This window comes from Coregonus clupeaformis, chromosome 1 (assembly GCF_020615455.1).
Source record: "Coregonus clupeaformis isolate EN_2021a chromosome 1, ASM2061545v1, whole genome shotgun sequence".
In the NCBI taxonomy this organism is placed as follows: domain Eukaryota; kingdom Metazoa; phylum Chordata; class Actinopteri; order Salmoniformes; family Salmonidae; genus Coregonus; species Coregonus clupeaformis.
The window spans coordinates 19,090,508-19,112,162 of NC_059192.1; the positions used below are offsets into that span (position 1 = coordinate 19,090,508).

Below are 21,655 nucleotides of genomic sequence, written 5' to 3' on the forward strand. Positions count from 1 at the left end.
TGGGCACTTAAAACGGACATTACCCAATCAGCATGTTGAGTGAAACAATCAAAGAGGCTTGGGAAACAATCTACCTCAAAAAAGGAAGGTAGAGTGGAAGTAAATATATGGAGCTGGTGAAAAGCCTGAGAACCCCACTGTGGAACAGCCCATCTCAGCCTCTGTGTCCCTCCCTCCCCCTCTCTCTCTCTCACACTCTAGGACAAGGAGGTGAATCTGGAACAGGTGCATCGGCGTATGAACAGTCTTATGGACGAGGACATGGCGCACAAGCAGATCCCCGGCCCGTCTATCGAGATCTCTGCGCTGGACATCGGCAGCATGCAGCCCAGCCAGCAGCTGGAGTCTGTGCGGAACTACCCGGGCACGGGCCTGTCTGTGAGCGCCTATCTCCCAGGGGAGGGTCATGGGGTGGGCCTGGGTCGGACACTAGCTCAGGGCCCTGGCAGCACCCTCCCCCACCACCCCCTCAGCAGCTCCACCATCCCCTCCATTCAGTGCAAACACAGAGCTCCCAACGGGGGGCTGTTCCGACAGAGTCCCGCCAAGACGCCCATGCCAATGTCATATCAGGGAGTTCCCGGAGGACCCATCCCAGAAGCCATTGAGTCCACCCACAGTACATCCATCTAATGGTGCCATCTCAACATCATGTCTTTCCCCTCACCTGATTTTCTGGGGGATTGTTGAAAAAAAAATCGGAAGAAAAAAAATCTGAAAAGTCTACAAACGAGAAATATGAGATTTTTATTACCTGTTGAACAACCAACGTCGTCAAAAGAACAGCAAATGTTACTTGTATATATTTGTAAATACTGAGAGAACGAAGTTAAGTAAAAGTGTATTTTGAATATTCTCATTTTGGAGTTGAGTTACAAAAAAAAAAAGATATCAACAAAAAAAAGATACAAAAAAACGACTGTTTGAATGGCTTTGTCAATTTTGTTCTATATGAATAATGACGCAAATTCATTGTGATTGTTTTCTAAGTGCCGAAATAAAAGATGTCTCTCCACAGTTCATTCTTAGATGGCCATGCACCATAGAGACATAATATGAAACACCAACTGTTATGCACCACTATAACAACAACCATATCTATACAGCAGTATCAGAGGAGAATATTCCCAATAGATGGATTAATTTTGTTTGTAAGACATATACATTTTTCAAGGTGTTTTTGTTTTCCTACTTAAAAGTTGTTGTTTTTTAGGGGGTAGATCAGCTTAATATTGCAGATAGATTGTAACTTCCATCTTAAGAGTCTTAGTGAATCATTGATAAAGACTGAAACTGAAGTAAACATTGTCTTTTATGAGTTCTACATATTTTTTTAAATGGAAGGTATTTCATAGAGCTCAATTTCAGCCCTATGTTGTCAAAGGCAGAGGGAGATTTAGTGTCAGTCAGCCCCAAACACCAAACAAAGGTGGTCCTAGTGGTACTAATGGTGCCGTGTACAGCATAACATCAGTCAAACATCTCACATTGCTAAGGCCAGACCTTAGATAGGCTTACTTTAGGAGAATTTTCAAAGGAAAGCTCTAAGTGACAGAAATCATGACTGAATCATGTCCCTGACAATGTATACCATATTTTTCCTTAGTTGTGTGGGAGGGATGTTTAAAACAGAAAAATGTTATTTTTAACAACAACAAAAAAGCTAATTTTAGAAAAATATGTGTAAATTTTTTACTGAAGGATTTATTGTTGAAACATTGTATACAGTTTGTCTCCTTTCAGAGCAGTAAAGTAATTTCAACTGCAGATGGAGAAAAGTAGATATATAATATTGTTATGTCTCATTTATCATTTGTAATGGAGTAATTATCACCAAGGTAGATGGAAGATAAAGGAGTGATATCAAAATTATGAACTATTACAGTGTAATAGCAGTACAGGTGACATATCCTACTGTCTAAATACTGATGGAACTCTGTTCATAAAACGAACAGCATTTTCCCATCGATTAACCTGTGCACTTTGCAGAGCAGCAGTTCATATTACATTTCCAACTAAGGATGAACTGCGAAACTTTACCAAGACTTTCGTAAGTGCAATTAAAATGCAATTATGTCCTACTTTACTTAGTATACTTTCTGTTTCTTTCCTTTAGCCTGTCATACTGAAGAACTCATTGCCAGGAAGTGAGATAGTGAATGTCAGATTGTTTTGTCGTCCGCCACATCCTATATGCACAACACATTGTGTACCAGGAGTACTGATAGCTGATCTCATACCAATAAAACGGTTTGTCCTTACCTCTTGGAAAATGTGACAAATCACCCCGCAGAGCAATTGAAGGGAAGCAAAGAACAAGAAGGAAGGGATGTCATGAGAATAAACAGAGGTATCATACCGCAAAGTGTTTCGCGTCACCCGTTTTCCCGCTGATGCTTTTCAAACGAAATTGGAGAGGTTGTAAACCTGTAAATACTAATGTGAACCAAAGTGATCTCATTTTACACTGTGTTCTGCATACAACCCGTGCCTCTGATCCGCTAACAGTGGTGAAAGGGAAGTCCCACATTATTGTAAGGGTGTAGTGTGTTTCACTGCCTTACTGTGTACCCCCCTTACTGTATCAATGCCCACATCACAAGATTAAAGAAAATATTATTTAAAAAAGCTATCATATCATACAGTCTGTAATAGTACATCTAGGGAGACTCATTTAATTTATGAATATGCTGCTTGGAGTTTCTTAATCTTTAATAAAGACATTTGGTTTACATATGTTTGTTTCTTCGATTCATAGGGCATGTGACGATGGATAACACACACAATACATTTGTTCTATAAACCGTTGGTCCTATATTCATTTCTTTTTAAACATTTTGAAAACATTAGCACTGATCTTTGAAAACCATTTATAGTGCCAACAACTGATATCTGTCATGAGCACTCTCTCTCCCTGGTAGCAACATTAATTGCATTCAATTATCTTCCACTCTGCTCACCTCCCTCTCTCTACTCAGCCTAACTAGCTCCACCTGCCCTGCTCTGCTCTTGTTACCTGGCCAGCTGCACTGCATTTCCCACTCACCATCCTCACCTTGCCTCACTCTGTTCTAATTACTCTGCCAGCTGAACTGCATTTCCCCACTACCTCTCCCAGTATATCAAGCCCTGGTTTTCAGCCAAGCCCTGTCAGATCGTCTTCAAACCCGGACCAGTAACCTGCCTGTCTGCGCTCTGACTCCTGTTTGTGATACCGATCCTTTCTTGACTGCCTCCTTGTTCTACTGCCCCGTCTATCCCAACCTGCCTTCTGGACCTCGACTACTCTCCGATCTTCAGCCCCTCCGGTAACTCGTTTCTGCCTTCTGTCTCTCACCACGATATTTGCCCAGCCCTGATCTGTACTTCTGCCTGCCATTCATATTGCTGTTGTGTGTGTGTGTTCCCCCAGGTCTCCGACCACCAGATGAGCGTGCCCAGACGTTTCACCACCCTCAGCCCGATACGCCGCTCCATCACTGGGGAACACACACACTAAGCACTTGGACTGGACACCCCCGGACATTTGGTGACCCCCGGAGCACAGGTACCCACAGGAGGACCCTGAAAGACCCCTGACACCCCTGGGACTCCTCTTCCCGCCTGTAACCTTGAATAAAGAACTCTGAATTTGAACTTGCGCTCTTGGGTCCTCTTCTGTTCGTGACAGAACGATCTGACCATCATGGACCCAGCGCACTCCCTGACCACGATGGAGGAAGAGCCAGAGAGGACTGCCCTACAGCGACTGGAACGCTCTGAGGGAGACATAAATCGGATGGCTGGCGACATCGCTTCCCTTCTCCAGCTATTCAACCAGCAGCAACAACAGTTCCAACTGCAGCAACAACAGCTAGCCCAAGCCCTGCAACTACTCTCAAGCCCGGCTACTCCACCTGCACCCCCCCCTGGTCCTTTTGTTCCTGTACCACCGATACTCCTTCATCCCTCCGCTGGAGGTCCCAATGCTGCAGGCCCGGCAGTGCTGCCACCAGATCCCCACGCTCCTGAACCAAGGATTGGGAACCCGGAACGCTTTTGATGGCAACCAGAAGCAAGTAAGACCATTCTTGAGCAGCTGCCGAATCCAGTTTGCACTACAGCCCAGGACTTTCTCAACAGAGGGAGCCAAGGTGGGGTATGTCATCACACATCTCACCGGTCGAGCTCGGTTGTGGGGAACGGCGGAATTCGACCGGCAAACCCCAGCCTGTGCCTCCTTCAGTGCCTTTGAGGAGGAGATGTTAAAGGTCTTTGACCTAGGCTCGCCAACAGCCGAAGCGCCACAAGCTCTGCTCACCATCCGTCAGGGCAATCGGACAGTGGCAGACTTCTCCATTGACTTTCGTACCCTGGCCAGTCAAAGCTCGTTTAACCCAGAGGCACTGGTGCAAGCCTTCCTCCATAGCCTGGCGGACTATATCAAGGACGAGCTTGTTTCCCATGACCCGCCCTCAACGCTTGATGCCGCCATTGACCTTGCCGTTCGCATTGACCGCCGTATACAGACCCGGAGGAGGGAGAAGGGCCGTCTCAGTCAACCTGCCATCCGTACTCGGGTCGATACCGCTTCTGTCCAGCCCCTGCCTGTCAAGTCCCATAGCCAACTCAATCAGCCTGAGCCCATGGAGATTGGCCGTGCCTCTCTGACTCCCGAGGAGCGTCGGGCGCCGTCTAAGCTCCAACCTTTGCCTCTACTGTGGTGGCGAGAATCACCGTGTCGCTACTTGTCCGGCAAAAGCCGCAGCTCACCAGGTGTAGGGGAGATCCGGGTGAGCTCAACAAGCCTTCAGTCTCCCTCCATCCGAAAGACCCTGCTTCATCTCCGCCTTCAGCTTTCTGACAAGACTCATACATTGGCCGCCCTTGTGGATTCCGGAGCCGAAGCAAACATCATGGACCCTGAGCTTGCACAGCAACTGGGCGTGAACCATCATCAACTGACACAACCCATTCCTGCACGAGCCCTGGATGGGCATCATCTTGGCACTGTCACTCATATCTCCGCCCCTGTGACAATCCTGCTGTCAGGAAACCACCAGGAGTCCATCCAGTTTCACCTCCTACACTCACCTGGCCAACCACTCATTCTTGGATACCCGTGGCTCCGTCAGCACAACCCCCACATCGACTGGGAGACAGGAACAGTCCGTGAGTGGGGAAGGAGTTGTCACCAGACCTGTTTAAGGGGGCCACCCTGCCCGTTCACCGGGGAAGGATCTAGCGCTACCTCCGACATACCCAATGTTCCGGCCTGTTACCACAGCCTGAAAGAGGTGTTCAACAAATCCAAGGCGACATCTCTACCCCCACACAGACCCTATGACTGCGCGATTGATCTCCTGCCTGGCACAGCACCTCCCAAGGGTCGTCTGTATTCACTGTCAGCCCCGGAAAGAAAGGCCATGGAGGACTACATTAATGACTCTCTTGCCTCCGGGATAATTAGACCGTCGTCTTCCCCGCAGGAGCGGGATTCTTCTTTGTCGGCAAGAAGGACGGTTCTCTTCGTCCATGCATAGATTACCGGGGTCTGAACGACATCACGGTTAAGAATCGCTACCCACTGCCCTTACTTTCGTCTGCCTTCGAACTGCTGCAGGGAGCCACTGTATTCACTAAGCTGGACCTTCGCAATGCCTACCATCTGGTGCGGATGAGGGAGGGAGACGAATGGAAGACAGCGTTCAACACACCAACCGGCCACTATGAATATCTCGTCATGCCCTTCGGCCTCACCAATGCCCCAGCAGTTTTTCAAGCCCTAGTGAATGATATCCTCAGGGACATGCTAAATACGTTCGTATTTGTGTACCTTGACGATATTTTAATATTCTCAAAGACTCTGTCAGAACACACGCACCACGTCCGGTTGGTCCTGCGCCGCCTGCTGGAGAACTCTCTTTTCGTGAAGGCAGAGAAGTGCGAGTTCCATGCCAAGACCGTTTCATTCCTGGGGTATGTGGTGACCGAGGGCAGCATTCAGATGGATCTCACGAAGGTGTCGGCTGTCACTTCCTGGCCAGTTCCTGAGTCTCGGAAGAAGTTGCAACAGTTCCTGGGCTTTGCCAACTTTTATAGGAGATTCATCAGAAACTATAGCACAGTGGCTGCACCCCTCACGGCGCTAACCAGCACTAAACAACCGTACCAATGGACATCAGCTGCTGATAAGGCCTTCAATATCCTCAAGACATGTTTCACTTCTGCTCCCATCCTCCAGATGCCAGATGCAGCAAGGCAGTTTGTGGTGGAGGTAGATGCTTCGGACGTGGGAGTGGGTGCAGTGCTTTCTCAAAGAGCAGCTGAGGATGGCAAGATGCACCCCTGTGCCTTCTACTCCCGTCGGCTAACCCCTGCCGAATGCAACTACGACATTGGGAACCGCGAGCTGTTGGCTGTCAAGCTCGCCCTTGAAGAATGGCGGCACTGGTTAGAGGGGTCAAAGGAACCATTCGTAGTGTGGACAGACCACAAGAACCTGGAGTAGATCCAAACAGCCAGGAGGCTGAACTCCCGTCAACAGCGGTGGTCTCTGTTCTTTACGCGCTTCAATTTCACGCTCTCTACCGCCCGGGATCTCGCAACATCAAACCTGATGCTCTTTCCCCGGATGTTTCAGAAGGACGAGACCACCGCCATGACAGCTCCCATTCTTCCCAGCCACTTGGTCGTAGCGGCCCTCACCTGGGAGATCGAGAAGCAGGTCATGGAGGCTCTTCGGGACCAGCCAGGTCCAAGCACCAGCGCCCCCAACCGTCTGTTTGTTCCAGCAAATCTCAGGTCACCTGTGATTCAGTGGGGGCACGAATCCCGTCTGGCCTGTCATCCCGGCATCACTCGCACCCTTCATCTGGTCCGCCAGCGGTTCTGGTGGCGGGGGATGAGACGGGATGTCCGAGAATTCATCCGAGCTTGTCCCACTTGTAACCGAAACAAGACTCCCAACCAGCCTCCTGCTGGGTTGCTGCAACCCCTACTCATACCCAAGAGGCCCTGGTCCCACGTTTCACTGGACTTTGTTACGGGCCTTCCGCCCTCTGACGGACACACAGTCATCCTTACCATTGTTGACCGCTTTAGTAAGATGACCCACTTCGTGCCCCTTCCCAAACTACCCTCTGCTAAAGAGACCTCCCAGGTGGTCCTGGAACATGTGTTTCGTATCCATGGCCTACCCCAGGATATAGTGTCAGACCGGGGCCCGCAATTCTCAGCAACCTTTTGGAAGGAGTTCTGTCATCTCCTTGGGGCCACCGCCAGCCTATCGTCTGGATTCCACCCGCAGTCAAACGGCCAGACTGAACGCATGAACCAGGAGCTGGAGAAGGCACTGAGGTGTGTGGCTTCCCAAAATCCCCGGGCCTGGGCTCAACACCTGCTCTGGGTGGAATATGCCCATAATTCACTCACCAGTTCCTCCACCGGGCTCTCCCCCCTTTCAGTGTGTCTACGGGTATCAACCTCCACTGTTTGCCAGCCAGGAGGCGGATGCCACCTGTCCGTCTGCTCTTGCGTATGCCCGCCGCTGCCGCCGCACTTGGGCCCAGGCTCGCACTGTGCTCCTGAAGTCTGGAACCAGCTACGCCCGGCCGGTGCCAACCGACGGAGGACCCCAGCACCTACTTACCGGGTTGGTCAGAAGGTCTGGCTGTCTGCCCGGGATCTGCCGCTGCGGGTTGTATCACGAAAGCTGGCCCCTCGCTTCATTGGTCCTTTTCCTGTGCAGAAAGTCATCAGTCCAACGGCGGTCCGACTTCAGTTGCCCGCTTCCACGCGGGTCCACCCCACCTTCCACGTCTCCAAGGTCAAGCCGGTCCATGAAAGTCCCCTGGTCCCTGCAGCTCCGGCGCCACCTCCTCCGCGCCTCGTAGATGGCGGTCCTGTCTTCACCGTCCGGCGGCTGCTCCGCTCTAGGCGAAGGGGTAGGGGTCTCAGTACCTCGTTGATTGGGAGGGATATGGTCCAGAGGAGAGGACCTGGATCCCGGCCAGGAGGATAGTGGACCGGACCCTTATCACTGACTTCCACCGACTACATCCTGATCAGCCTGCAATCCGTAGGGGCCGTCCAAGAGGGGTTCCTAGCCGTCCGGCCCGCCCTGCTCCTGTCTCAGTGCCTGTCCTGTCTCCCGACCGTGACCCTCCAGCTCCTTCTGAGGATGAGGAGATTCACTCGGACCGCTCGGAGGAGTTCTGACCCGCCGCCTGCTCCCCTCCACCCTCCCGGCATGATGTTGTTCTTGGGACTTCTGGGGCCGTCCCTTGAGGGGGGGGTCCTGTCATGAGCACTCTCTCTCCCTGGTAGCAACATTAATTGCATTCAATTATCTTCCACTCTGCTCACCTCCCTCTCTCTACTCAGCCTAACTAGCTCCACCTGCCCTGCTCTGCTCTTGTTACCTGGCCAGCTGCACTGCATTTCCCACTCACCATCCTCACCTTGCCTCACTCTGTTCTAATTACTCTGCCAGCTGAACTGCATTTCCCCACTACCTCTCCCAGTATATCAAGCCCTGGTTTTCAGCCAAGCCCTGTCAGATCGTCTTCAAACCCGGACCAGTAACCTGCCTGTCTGCGCTCTGACTCCTGTTTGTGATACCGATCCTTTCTTGACTGCCTCCTTGTTCTACTGCCCCGTCTATCCCAACCTGCCTTCTGACCTCGACTACTCTCCGATCTTCAGCCCCTCCGGTAACTCGTTTCTGCCTTCTGTCTCTCACCACGATATTTGCCCAGCCCTGATCTGTACTTCTGCCTGCCATTCATATTGCTGTTGTGTGTGTGTGTTCCCCCAGGTCTCCGACCACCAGATGAGCGTGCCCAGACGTTTCACCACCCTCAGCCCGATACGCCGCTCCATCACTGGGGAACACACACACTAAGCACTTGGACTGGACACCCCCGGACATTTGGTGACCCCCGGAGCACAGGTACCCACAGGAGGACCCTGAAAGACCCCTGACACCCCTGGGACTCCTCTTCCCGCCTGTAACCTTGAATAAAGAACTCTGAATTTGAACTTGCGCTCTTGGGTCCTCTTCTGTTCGTGACAGATATCATAGAAGTCATGTCTGCCTTGCTTGATTTGCTTGAAATAATGTTCTCAGTATGATACAAATTCAAACTGTCCCTTTGAGGTGGTGCTCCAACAGATAGCTGAGAATTGCAGAATAGACCAACAAGTATCTCTTCATCACAACAGGGCCTTTACTTAAATGTGTAAATCTCCTGTCGTCGACAACAACAGACTGCATGTTAATAGGCGTCACCCCAGTGACATCGGATGTTCCAGAGATAAAACACAGTGATATCAGAGGAGCTGGGGAGGTCGGCATTGGCATGCAGTGTGTGTGCTGCAGGCTGAAGAGACGACATGCCCTTACATTTTCAATGTATTGTATACAATACTGAAATAAGGCACTGTATAAAGTATTCCTTACTATACATAGTGTGCGAGAAAATACTGTACTTCCTTCTCTTAAACGCTTTCTAAAAGCCCAGCTTTTAGCTTATTCTATTATCAAATGCTCACAACAGAGGACATTTCAGCCACCTCCTTACCCAATCAAAGATTCATTTTAGATAGCGTGGTTCTCTTTCTGTCAGTTTACACATGAATGGTACCTATCCCTTTCAGCAGGTGTGAGGAAGGGGTTTAATCACATGGCCAAGCGTGCCATCCGCTGACACGACCCAAGCACCAACGCTGAAATACATCCCGTATACTCTGAGTGTACAAAACATTAGGAACACCTTCCTATTGACCTGCCCCCCCCCCTTTTGCCCTCAGAACAGCCTCAATTCGTTGGGGCATGGACTCTACAAGGTGTCGAAAGCGTTCCACAGGGAAGCTGGTCCATGTTGACTCCAATGCTTCCCACAGTTGTGTCAAGTTGGTTGGATGTCCTTTGGTTGGGGGACCATTCTTGATACACACGGGAAACTGTTGAGCATGAAAAACCCAGCAGTGTTGCAGGTCTTGACACACTCAAATCACTGCCCATGGCACCTACTACCATACCCTGTTTAAAGACATTTAAATATTTTGTCTTGCTGGTAAATCTATGTAATGGAAAGAGTTCATAATGTTTTGTACACTCAGTGTATATACATCATCTCTCTCTCTCTCTCTCTCTCTCTCTCTCTCTCTCTCTCTCTCACTCTATGAAGTGCCGTTGAGGTCAGAAGACTTATTTTAGAAGGGAGACCTCTCCACAAATAGAAAAGTCACTTTGATTGTGGCACCAGGTTTTTCTTTATTCAGTAGAAAGTGTCACTTTGCCTTATGTTGCAGGAGTTAACGGTGTCATTGCCTGTGGTTGTAGACACTGACTTTCATAATTCATAACACTGTGGGTTGTCTTCATCTGATATAATTTGCCAAGAGTGTGCAAAGCTGTCATCAAGGCAAAGGTGGCTACTTTGAAGAAAGTATTTTTGATTATTTTGGATACTACATGATTCCATATGTGTTATTTCATAGTTTTGATGTCTTCACTACTATTGTACAATGTAGAAAATAGTAAAAATAAAGAAAAACCTTTGAATGAGTAGGTGTGTCCAAACTTTTGACTGGTAGTGTATGGGCTCGCGAGTGGCGCAGTGGTCTAAGGCACTGCATCTCAGTGCTTGAGGCGTCACTACAGACCCCCTGGTTCGATTCCAGGCTGTATCACAACCGGACGTGATTGGGAGTACCATAGGGCGGCGCACAATTGGCCCAGTGTCGTCCGGGTTTGGCCGGTGTAGGTCATTGTAAATAAGAATTTGTTCTTAACTGACTTGCCTAGTTAAATAAAGGTAAAAAATTAATAAATAAAATGTAATACAAGTGTTCTACGCTACACTGTACATATGGCTTTAGTGCTTGTTACCCCTAAACATCTTCACATTTGCACACATTAGTAGTGGTATTTGACAGATTCACCTGCAGCCTCTGGCTCAGCCCCTGGAGTTTATTGTAGATAATATACCTCATTACAGATTTATCTCAAACAGCTGGGAGAAATAAAAAATTTAATTCATCTCTCCCTAGCAGAGTTGTGAGGAGGTGTTAATGGGTCATTACATGATATGTTCTAAACCTGTCTCCTTCCCTATCAGCTGACTGGGGAAGCCATTAGCTCCAACCAATGGGGAAACCACAGCAAACTGAGGGGCGCGGAAATGCAGCGTTACAGCGTGATAGAAATTCAAAGGCAGAGACTGCATTCACTTTAAACGCTGCATATGTCTGCTCAATAGGAAATAACCTTAAAATGTATATTGTGCAATCTTCAACGATTTAGCGGTACAGATTGAATAGAGCCCTAACTTAGCTTTGGCAGGAATAGTTGACAACCAAAATGTGATATTTCTTGCAAGACTGTATTATCTTCTGTCTCAACACTATGTTTTCCTTTAGATCACTTTATTTACTATCACATCTTGTCATCTTCATAAAGCAATGAATGCTGGGTTATTTTTTAAAGACAAACTCCTTCCCCTGTACACTACAGGCTGGTGACCCCTGGATGAGGACAGAGGACAGAGGCTGGGCTGTTCTGTCTGATCTAAAAGCAGCGGTTAGTGTGAGTCTGAAGATATAGGCACAGCACAGCCTGACACTGGGGTTTGACGCCGGGAGGAGAAGAGGACAGGAGAGGGGAGGAGGAGATTAAGAAAGCTCAAGTGGCAGCAGCACACCCTACTCCTATCACTAAGTTTAGACAGAAGAATCCCCTGAGTCAGTCAGTCATTCAGACAGACCAGCGATCTGAGTCACATTCCACTGTCTCCACAGCAGTGACCAAAAACAAACACAGAAAATATTGCTGCCTCACAAACCCGGCTTCACACACATCATATGGACGGTTTTAAATTGGACTGCCCGCTCTGCGATTAGATGGAGGCGGACTGGCAGTCACCCAACTGGGAGGCTTCTGAGGAAGGCTTTCTCTTCCTGCGGCTCCTGCAACCTGACTAAACCTCTCCCCTTCTCCCTACACTCTTAGAAAAAAAATTGCTATCTCGAACATAAAATGGTTATTGGCTGTCCCCATAGGAGAACCCTTTGAAGAACCCTTTTTGATTCCAGGTAGAACCCTTTTTGATTCCAGGTAGAACCCTTTTGATTCCAGGTAGAACCATTTTGGGTTCCATGAAGAACCCTTTCCACAGAGCGTTCTACATGGAACCAAAAAGGGTTCTCCTAAGGGGACAGCTGAATAACCCTTTTAAACCCTTTTTTCTAAGAGTGTAGCAGACTGATGAACACCCTGCCTCCTCAGCACAGCCATCTATTCATAATGCCAAGGTACAGATGTGCACCGTTGGAGTACAATCAGAGAGAGAAACTGCTTGGCAATTTGCTGGATTTTCAAATCCCCTTCCTCAGGTGAATTTTGCACCTGGGTTTACTGAAATGCTGCAGAACAAATAATCGTCGGTATGACAAACGGAGCTGTGTTCACAAAGGTCTGTCAGTCTGACGGTCTCCTACTATCAGAGTAGGAAGATGCCGTGTCAGCTGCCATGGGAAGATGATAGAGAAAGACGAAGGTAAGTGATTAAGATTAACTTTATACCCACTACAATAGCCATATTTTAAGCCCACCAAAAGAGTTGTTAATCACACATGGCATGGGTCCTCAGATCGTCAAAAAGTTCTACAGCTGCACCATCGAGAGCATCCTGACTGGTTGCATCACTTCCGGGTATGGCAACTGCTCGGCCTCCGACCGCAAGGCACTATAGAGGGTAGTGCGTATGGCCCAGTACATCACTGGGGCCAAGCTTCCTGCCATCCAGGACCTCTATACCAGGCGGTGTCAGAAGAAGGCCCAAAAATTGTCTAAGACTCCAGCCACCCTAGTCATAGACTGTTCTCTCTGCTACTGGACGACAAGCGGTACCAAAGCGCCAAGTTTAGGTCCAAAAGGCTTCTTAACAGCTTCTACCCCCAAGTCATAAGACTCCTGAACAGCTAATCAAATGGCTACCCGGACTATTTGCATTGTCCCCCCCCTTTCATGCTGCTGCTACTCTCTGTTTATAATCTATGCATAGTCACTTTAACTATACCTACATGTACATATTACCTCAATTACCTCGACTAACCGATGCCCCTGCACATTGACTCTGTACCCGGAGGGGGGAGTCCACAAGATGTAATGTATGTTATTCTTGTTCTCTAAGCTCCTTAGATTTGGACTCGCCAAATGTAAGCCTTTGATATTTGTTCCAGTCAGTGGAGTCACCATGTGTTTAATGGCCACACGCTGTGCCTGATGGGCTTTCAGTGACTAATCAGTCTTCTCCTCTGTCCATTAGTAGCAAGCAGAGGCAGAGTGGGGGGGGGGGGGCATCACCACTGGATAGACAGCTCTTTCATTATGACTACAGCTCACAGCACCTCGGCTCACAGCACCACCTACCACCTCTACAATAACAGTGTTTCAGGCCCCCATTCACAACCACCATTATTTCCACTTCAATTTGTTCATGCTGTTTCCTTCTCTTCATAGTTATTATTATGGTTACAATGCCTTTCTGATACGTTAAACATTTGACTGATTTTAATTACTAATACGACATGGGCCAAATATGATTATAAGGAAACATTTTATTTTAAGGGGTCTGTAATAAACCATTTATAAGGCATTTATAAAGTGTGTGTTCACCATTTATTAATCATTACTCCCACATTTATAAACCATAGTAAAGTCTTTTTGCAGCCCCTAATCTAAAGTGAGCACTAAATACTTCATAAATGTTCTGATCAGTGTTTTTTCTCACAAAAAGATGGGCATGCCATTGGTAGACATTCCTGCAGTCCGTGGTAAATGAACAAGCACACAACACAGGCTATTTAAGGAAATATACATGTGTGAAGAACTAGAATTACTAACATTTACAAATGTGGGATAATGATTAATAAATGGTGAGTATATTGTTTGTAAATGACTTACAAATGGTTTATTACAGCCGTATGGGCTTTTCTTGAACTCATTCAAGTTGTGGAAGGGACAAGATAATTACCTACTATGCATTACTACCATCCATGTTATTGTGTTTCCCCCCCTGAATTTGTATCTATATTTATTAAGGATCCCCATTAGCTACTCTTCCTGGAATATACAGGGGTGATGTCTTCCTCCTGTGAACTGTGTAACACCCAGTGTTTGTAATGCCCCTGTCCAACAGTGGAAAGAGAGAGAGCGAGAGAGTTGAATTTTAATTCAGGATGAGGCATCTGGATAAATACATGTCAGAGTAATTTGCCGTCATTGGCTCACACAGGGTGCTGCTGGTCATGAATCAAAAGAGTTCTAGACTCTCGCCTCATCATGACTCAGCGGAGTGCCACTCAAGTGACAATTTTGTATGCTTTGCTGGTGGTTTAGTCATTCATTAGATAGTGTTTCCATCTCTGACCTCTTAGCAAGTCCAAGGGCTCTATTAAATCTGTATTGCTGAAGCTTTACAGATTGTGCGATTGAAATGTAAAGGTAATTTCCGATTGAGCCTACATAAGCAGCGTTTACCATGAATGCAGTCTCCGTCGACACGGGAACATTGCCTTTAAATTTAAATTGGGCTTTAACTTCGGCAATACGTATTGAATAGAGCTTTATTTGGCACTAAAGTTAAACACCAAGGGTCTCTCTAATCTAGCAACAATAATCACATTAACTGTATCATCCTTTCACACAATGTAGTGCCACCCTGACACCATGAGTAGTAATAGATACCATGAGTAAAATGCCAGTTCCAATCGATATGTAGTGTATGTGTCTGTATGTGTGGAAATTACAAACTTATCCAAGTAAGCACAGATACAGATGTAGGATATTCATTTGAGCCAGTTTGCTACAGCAGGAAAATAATCCTGCAGGCAATAGGAAATGTGAATTATTATGTGGATTATAATTAATGGACATTTTTGTAGGGTTGGATACATTTTTGTTAAGGGAAAGTCAAGTCTGACATTTCTAAGTGGACATTTTTAAACCTCAACTACACTACACTAGTTCTCCTGCAACAGGGTGATCAAATTAAGATCCTACATCGGTATGCAGAGACTGCACCTAGCTATGCAGGCCAGCCCCAGCCCCAGCTCCAACCCCAGCCCCAGACAGCTACTGTGGAGACTGGTGCCTGCCTACTCTTCTGTCTTATCTCTGACAACACAGCTATGCCCAAAGTGCTGACCTTGAGAAGTAATTTGTTGGATCAATATTTGCTAGGTTTGAAGAGTGAGGAGGAAGGAAAGGCTGCTTGTGGACTGAGTTGTACAGATTTAGTGAATTTCAATAGCACTCATACAAAGGCTCCTTATATTAAACACCATTTACCACAAAATTAACTATGGTGTGTGAGTATCATTTTGCTCTGTTTGCAGGATGTAGAGAACTGTACATGAAACATGGAGAAGAGCATTGCCATGAAGTTATTTACTCTTCATATACACTATATATACAAAAGTTTGTGGAGACCCCTTCAAATTAGTGGATTCAGCTATTTCAGCCACACCTGTTGCTGACAGGTGTATAAAATCGAACACACATGCAATCTACATAAACAAACATTACCGGTAGAATGGCCTTACTGAAGCGCTTAGTGACTTTCAACGTGGCACCGTCACAGGATGCCACCTTTCTAACAAGTCAGTTTGTCAAATTTCTGCCCTGCTAGAGCTAACCCGGTCAACAGTAAGTGCTGTTATTGTGAAGTGGAAACATCTAGGAGCAACAATGGTTCAGCCGCGAAGTGGTAGGCCACACAATCTCACAGAACGGGACCGCCGAGTACTGAAGCGCATAGCGCATAAAAATAATCTGTCCTCTGTTGCAACACTCACTACTGAGTTCCAAACTCCACCTGGAAGCAACGTCAGCACAATAACTTTTCATCGGGAGCTTCATGAAATGGGTTTCCATGACCAAGCAGCCTAAGATCACCATGCACAATGCCAAGCATCGGCTGGAGTGGTGTAAAGCTCGCCGCCATTGGACTCTGGAGCAGTGGAAACGCGTTCTCTGGAGTGTTGAACCATCTGGCAGTCCAACGGACGGATCTGGGTTTGGCGGATGCCAGGAGAACGCTACCTGCCCGAATGCACAGTGCCAACTGTAAAGTTTGGTGGAGGAGGAATAATGGTCTGGGGCTGTTTTTCATGGTTTGTGTTAGACCCCTTAGCTCCAGTGAAGTGAAATCTTAACGCTACAGCATGCAATGACATTCTAGACGATTCTGTGCTTTCAACTTTGTGGCAACAGTTTGGGGTAGGCCCTTTCCTGTTTCAGCATGACAATGCCCCCATGCACAAAGCGAGGTCCATACAGAACTGGTTTGTCTAGATCGGTGAGGAAGAACTTGACTGGCCTGCACAGAGCCCTGACCTCAACCCCATCGAACACCTTTGGGATGAATTGGAACGCCGACTGCAAGCCAGGCCTAATCGCCCAACATCAGTGCCCGACCTCACTAATGCTCTTGTGGCTGAATGGAAGCAAGTCCCAACAGCAATGTTACAACATCTAGTGGAAAGCCTTCCCAGAAGAGTGGAGGCTGTTATAGCAGCAAAGGTGGGACCAACTCCATATTACTGCCCATGATTTTGGAATGAGATGTTTGACGAGCAGGTGTCCACATACTTTTGGTCATGTAGTGTATGTGCAGTGTTTGGAAAATGTATACAATGCAAAACATAGAATATATGCAAATGTTTTCATGTATGCACTATGCAGATTAGCCATCCATGGAAATGCCCTAGCCAGCCTAGCAGCCTAGATTGATTTGCATGCAACATTTATGAATCTCATTTACAGGCGAGAGAATTGTCCCTCCAACGCATATTTACTGTCGATGCCTCCACGATCTATTAAAGCTTTTGAAAATACAATTCTAGCCAATTGCTTATTTCATCATGGTAATGGCTTTTTCCATCTTTTTGCACATAGAGTAACTACAGGCTTGACCTTTATGATGGATGGGAGATGCATATTTTACATTTTTGTCATTTTTGCAGACGCTCTTATCCAGAGCGACTTACAGTTAGTGAGTGCATACATAATTTTTTTATTTTTCATACTGGCCCCCCGTGGGAATCGAACCCACAACCCTGGCGTTGCAAACGCCATGCTCTACCAACTGAGCTACATCCCTGCCGGCCATTCCCTCCCCTACCCTGGACGACGCTGGGACAATTGTGCGCCGCCCCTTGGGTCTCCCGGTCGAGGCCGGCTACGACAGAGCCTGGATTCGAACCAGGATCTCTAGTGGCACAGCTTTAGACCACTGCGCCACTCGGGAGGCATATAAAGCTGACCATGCCCTTCCACTAAAACAAATCATCTTTGTACTGATGCCTACAGATGTATGATCTTAATTTGAGCTAGTTTGCTACAGCAGGAAGATAATCCAGCTGCAACAGAAAATGTGAATTATTATGTGGATTATAATTAATTGACATTTTTGTAGGGGTTGATGCATTTTTTGTTAGGGCAAATCAAGTCTGAAATTTCAAAGTGGAAATTACAAACTTTAGAAGCCTTTTTAAAACTCAAATACACTAAAAGTTGACATTTCCTGCAGTGTAGGAAAATTCTCACCAACAAAAGAGTGACCAAATTACGTCTCTACTTGTGATGAGATGATTTGGAAAGGAGTCAGGTGCAGGAGGGTAAATCACAGAATAACAGGATTTATTCTGAAAACACAGAGTTACGCAGTAATGCGTCAAAAAACTCCAGTGCGCAAAACAGGCACACAGGAAATATCCCGGCTATACAAAATACACGGAGCTCCACCGAGCTTCTCTATCCTCCACAATAAACAATCACACACAAAGACAAGGGGGCAGAGGGAACACTTATACAGGTACTGATGAGGGGATATGAACCAGGTGTGTGTAATAAACAAAACAAAACAAATGGAATGATGAGATGAGTAGCGGCAGTGGCACAAACGCTGAAGCCTGCCCGAACAAGGAGAGGTGGCAGCTTCGGAGGAAGTCGTGACACTACTGTAACCTATGTATTCCATCTTAGGCTATATACTCTTAGCTCACATAGATAAGACCCCGTCCATACCGAGCCAAATAGGGGGTATCAAGGCTACCGGTAATCCCATGTTTTCATTAATGACCTCCCGCTCCTTTGCCCTCCTTGTTGGATCATGTCAAAGAGGAACAGGATCTCCAGAAAAGGTTGCCAGACAAATGGCCCTGTCACTGGTGATAAATGAAAGCCCTGCGAGCAGCTCTCAGCTGCCCAGAATGGGCCCTGTAAACTATGCATATCATTAATTATCATTCACTAGTCTGTAGCCCTGTGGGTGAGATCAGAATCTCTGAGATCTCACAGTATACCCGGCTTACTTTAGCAGGAGTAGTATAGGCTGGGTTTGAGTGCCGAAGTCATGAAGGTGTTATATAACTGATTTTGGAAAGAGATTAGATGTAGAATGAGGACAATATAGATATCTTGGGACTATAAGGTTCTGTCTGCAAAAAGATGATACTGAAATAATTGGCTTTAAAGTTCCGAACCCTCATTGGTTTGAATGGTGTCACCAATTTTTATCTTGTATTCTTTTGAACTTAACAACATGAAATGGGTTATTTAGAGTATTATATACACTACCCCAAACTTTTGAACGGTAGTGTAGGTAGAGAACATTGAACAGAACAAGGCTGTATCTATAACTCCATTTTGACAAAGAATGCAGATAGAACCTTATAGTCCAAAACGGTCAATCTGCTGTTCTTATAGACGAGGATACGATTGAACATATGCTTTACGCAAATAGGATCATTATAAAAGCTACCATTATAAAATCACTTATTTTCTATTAGAAATTCACCAGTGGTTTTGAATGCTCATACTATAGAACCAGCCATAGAGCTCCTTCGCCTTGTTCATGTCTATGGCACCAACTACCAAACGGAATACCAAACATTTACTCAACACCTTTTGAGAAGACAATGTCATAGACAATCATTTGACTCAACACAACACTTTCAGCCTGTGCCCCTCTTTATCTTGATCAAATTATTGAATTATCTCTGTCACAGTTGAATTTCCATTGAGCTGGTTAATGAGTTTCCTCCCCTCCAATCCATGCACACCCAGCCGCCGCTGACAATTTTACTTTGTTAGCCCACGAATCACTTAATGCCATGCCTTAATGAAATCACACAGTGATTGGAGGTTTTCAGCCATAACCTGTGAGTGTTCCCTATTAAGGCTTTATCTCTGACCTGGCCCGTTCCACTAATCTCCTGAGAATAGCACAATGAGTTGTTGCCCTCCCAGCACATTGGGGTCAACTTTCAAATGAAAATTAGGTTTTAGATTAGAGGTGCAATTAGATATTTGTGCGTTGCCCACCGGGGTTCTGTATCAATTCCCCGTATTATGGCAATAAAACTCAATATCAATCTTTGCACTGAGGAATAAAAAAGCATAAGGAATTATAAAAGATAATTGTTTGACCAAGCCAACTTTGATGGGGGTCAAGAAAAATCTAAATTCATCATGAGGGTCCGCAGTGACTCACGGGTCTGCATACCTACATCCATACCCACACACGAAGTCAGAGCCATCCCTAGCCTTTTTTTACAGTTTTTCTCAATTGCTAAAACACTAAAACCCATTGGCTGAACAAAGTTCTCAGTTGCCTGGACTCATTTAGCTAATTTTGCAGTCTGTTGTCAATACCTTAAACCATTTCACATGGTAAAACACAATTTGCAGATCTCACTTAGACTTTTCAGCAAAACTCTAAACACATTATGCACTCTAATGCACATGTCATCCATACTGGTAAACACAAGTGGCAACAATCAAATACAAATAGAGAACACATGTCATTGATTGAACACAACCACTCAAAATTGATTTAACCTGTTTCAAATGATGCGACACAACCAATATAAGCCAGTTCAGAGAGCAAACAGGTTGTTGAAGGTGGGAAGGAGAAAGTCTGAGAATGGATAGAAGAAACAATGTGAGAGGACGAGTGCGTATGCGAGGTGGGCGACGAGGAGGAAGAGGAGGAGGAGGGCAAGAAAGAGGAAGAGGAAGACAAAGAGTGGAAATATCTGATGAAATTCAAGCAACAGTCATAGACCATGTTCTTGTCTATGGACTGACAATGAGGGAAGCAGGACTTAGAGTGAAACCCAATTTGAGCCGATTTTCTGTCTCCACCATAGTAAGGACATTCAGAGAAGAGAACAGGTACAGTATACTACTGTATTTTTGTAATTGCAAATTTACTGTACTACACTATATGCAGCTGTTTCAATAGACATTTGTAAAGTTAATCACTGTATGTATTGTACTGCATGAATATGTTTTGTAACTACACAACTACAACTACACCTGCATGCTGCCACATGCAGGTGGAAGGACAGCTATATTTGTTATGTGGGCAGCTTGTCTCTCCCTTTTCTGTTTCCCTTCCTCCTTGTTTTGTCCCCTCTTTTTCTGTTGTATCTGTATGTGTGTTTGTCCCCTTTATGTGGGTGTGTCTGGAGTGGATCAGGGGGCGTGCTCAGGATCTGCCTCTCCTGTGCAGCTGCGGGTTGTTTCCAGTGATTCCTGCCTACGCAGCTGCATCCTATTCTCTCATCAACCTGCACTACTTATTCCTGGGCATGGCTCTCCACCGGCGCCAGATCGTTGTTCTTACCAGAGCGTTTCGGACATATCTCCCAACCTGCCTGCCTTCCTGCCTGTCGGTCTGCCTGCCTGCCTGCCTGCCTGCCTGCCTGCCTGCCTGCCTGCCTGCCTCAGCCTCTCCTTCCTCCGGAGCCGACTAGCCCACTCTGTTCCTTTACTTCAGTTGTTTTTGGACTAAGACAATTTTAACTTTGATTAAATATTTTTGTTTCTTCCACTCCCTTTGTCGTGTTGTTTCTCTGAGTGCTGGGTTGAACCATAGCCTAACAGAACGATCTGGCCATGGACCCAACAGAGAAACAGCACGGGGCAAACAAAGACAGCTTCCAACAAGCTATCCAGGCTCAAGGAACGTTGCTAGGACAGCATGACCAGTTGATTCGGACTCTTGTGGAAGATAATCATCAACTGCTGAACCAGGTGACTCAGTTAACTACACACGTCTCTAAATTGTCTGTTATCAGTTCTCCATCTCTCTCTGACCCCCAGTTTGATGCACCCCAAGTTGTTCCCTCGGACGCTAGGCAGGCTTCGTTCCGTCGGGAACCCCCTGTCACGTCGCCTGAACCGTTCAATGGAGAATTGGACAAGTGCCGGGATTTTTGCTTCAGTGTGACTTGATTTTTCGGCAGAGACCACTGTCGTTTTCTACTGATTCATCTAAGGTACATTATGTTCTGGGGCTGTTAAGAGGGAAAGCTCTGGTTTGGGCTGAGGCTGTGTGCTCAGATCAAACTTTGACTGGATTGACTTTTGCTGATTTCTCTGCTAAATTGAAGACTGTTTTTGACCATCCTGACCATGTGGGTAATTCCTCCAAGATACTTTTTAATTTGAGGCAGGGTTCTAACAGTGTGGCAGAGTACTCTATTGAGTTCTGGACGTTGGCAGCGGACTCCAAGTGGAACAATGTGGCACTTCAAGGAGCATTTCTAAACGGTTTGAATGAAGCCATTAAGGATGAACTGGCTGCTCGTGATGAGC

The 21,655-nt window shown here is 46.5% G+C and overlaps 1 protein-coding gene across 2 annotated transcripts in view; it reads left to right on the forward strand.

Moving 5' to 3' along the window:
- The window catches only part of grid1b (glutamate receptor, ionotropic, delta 1b), a 401,577-nt gene extending 400,560 nt beyond the window's left edge, over nucleotides 1-1,017 (forward strand). For both annotated transcript variants that reach the window (XM_045209114.1, XM_041843476.2), the window contains one exon: nucleotides 202-1,017. In XM_045209114.1, the coding sequence (XP_045065049.1) occupies nucleotides 202-608 (407 nt within the window). In that variant the 3' untranslated portion in view covers nucleotides 609-1,017. The remainder of the gene's footprint in view (nucleotides 1-201) is intronic.
- Nucleotides 1,018-21,655: the final 20,638 nt, after the last annotated feature.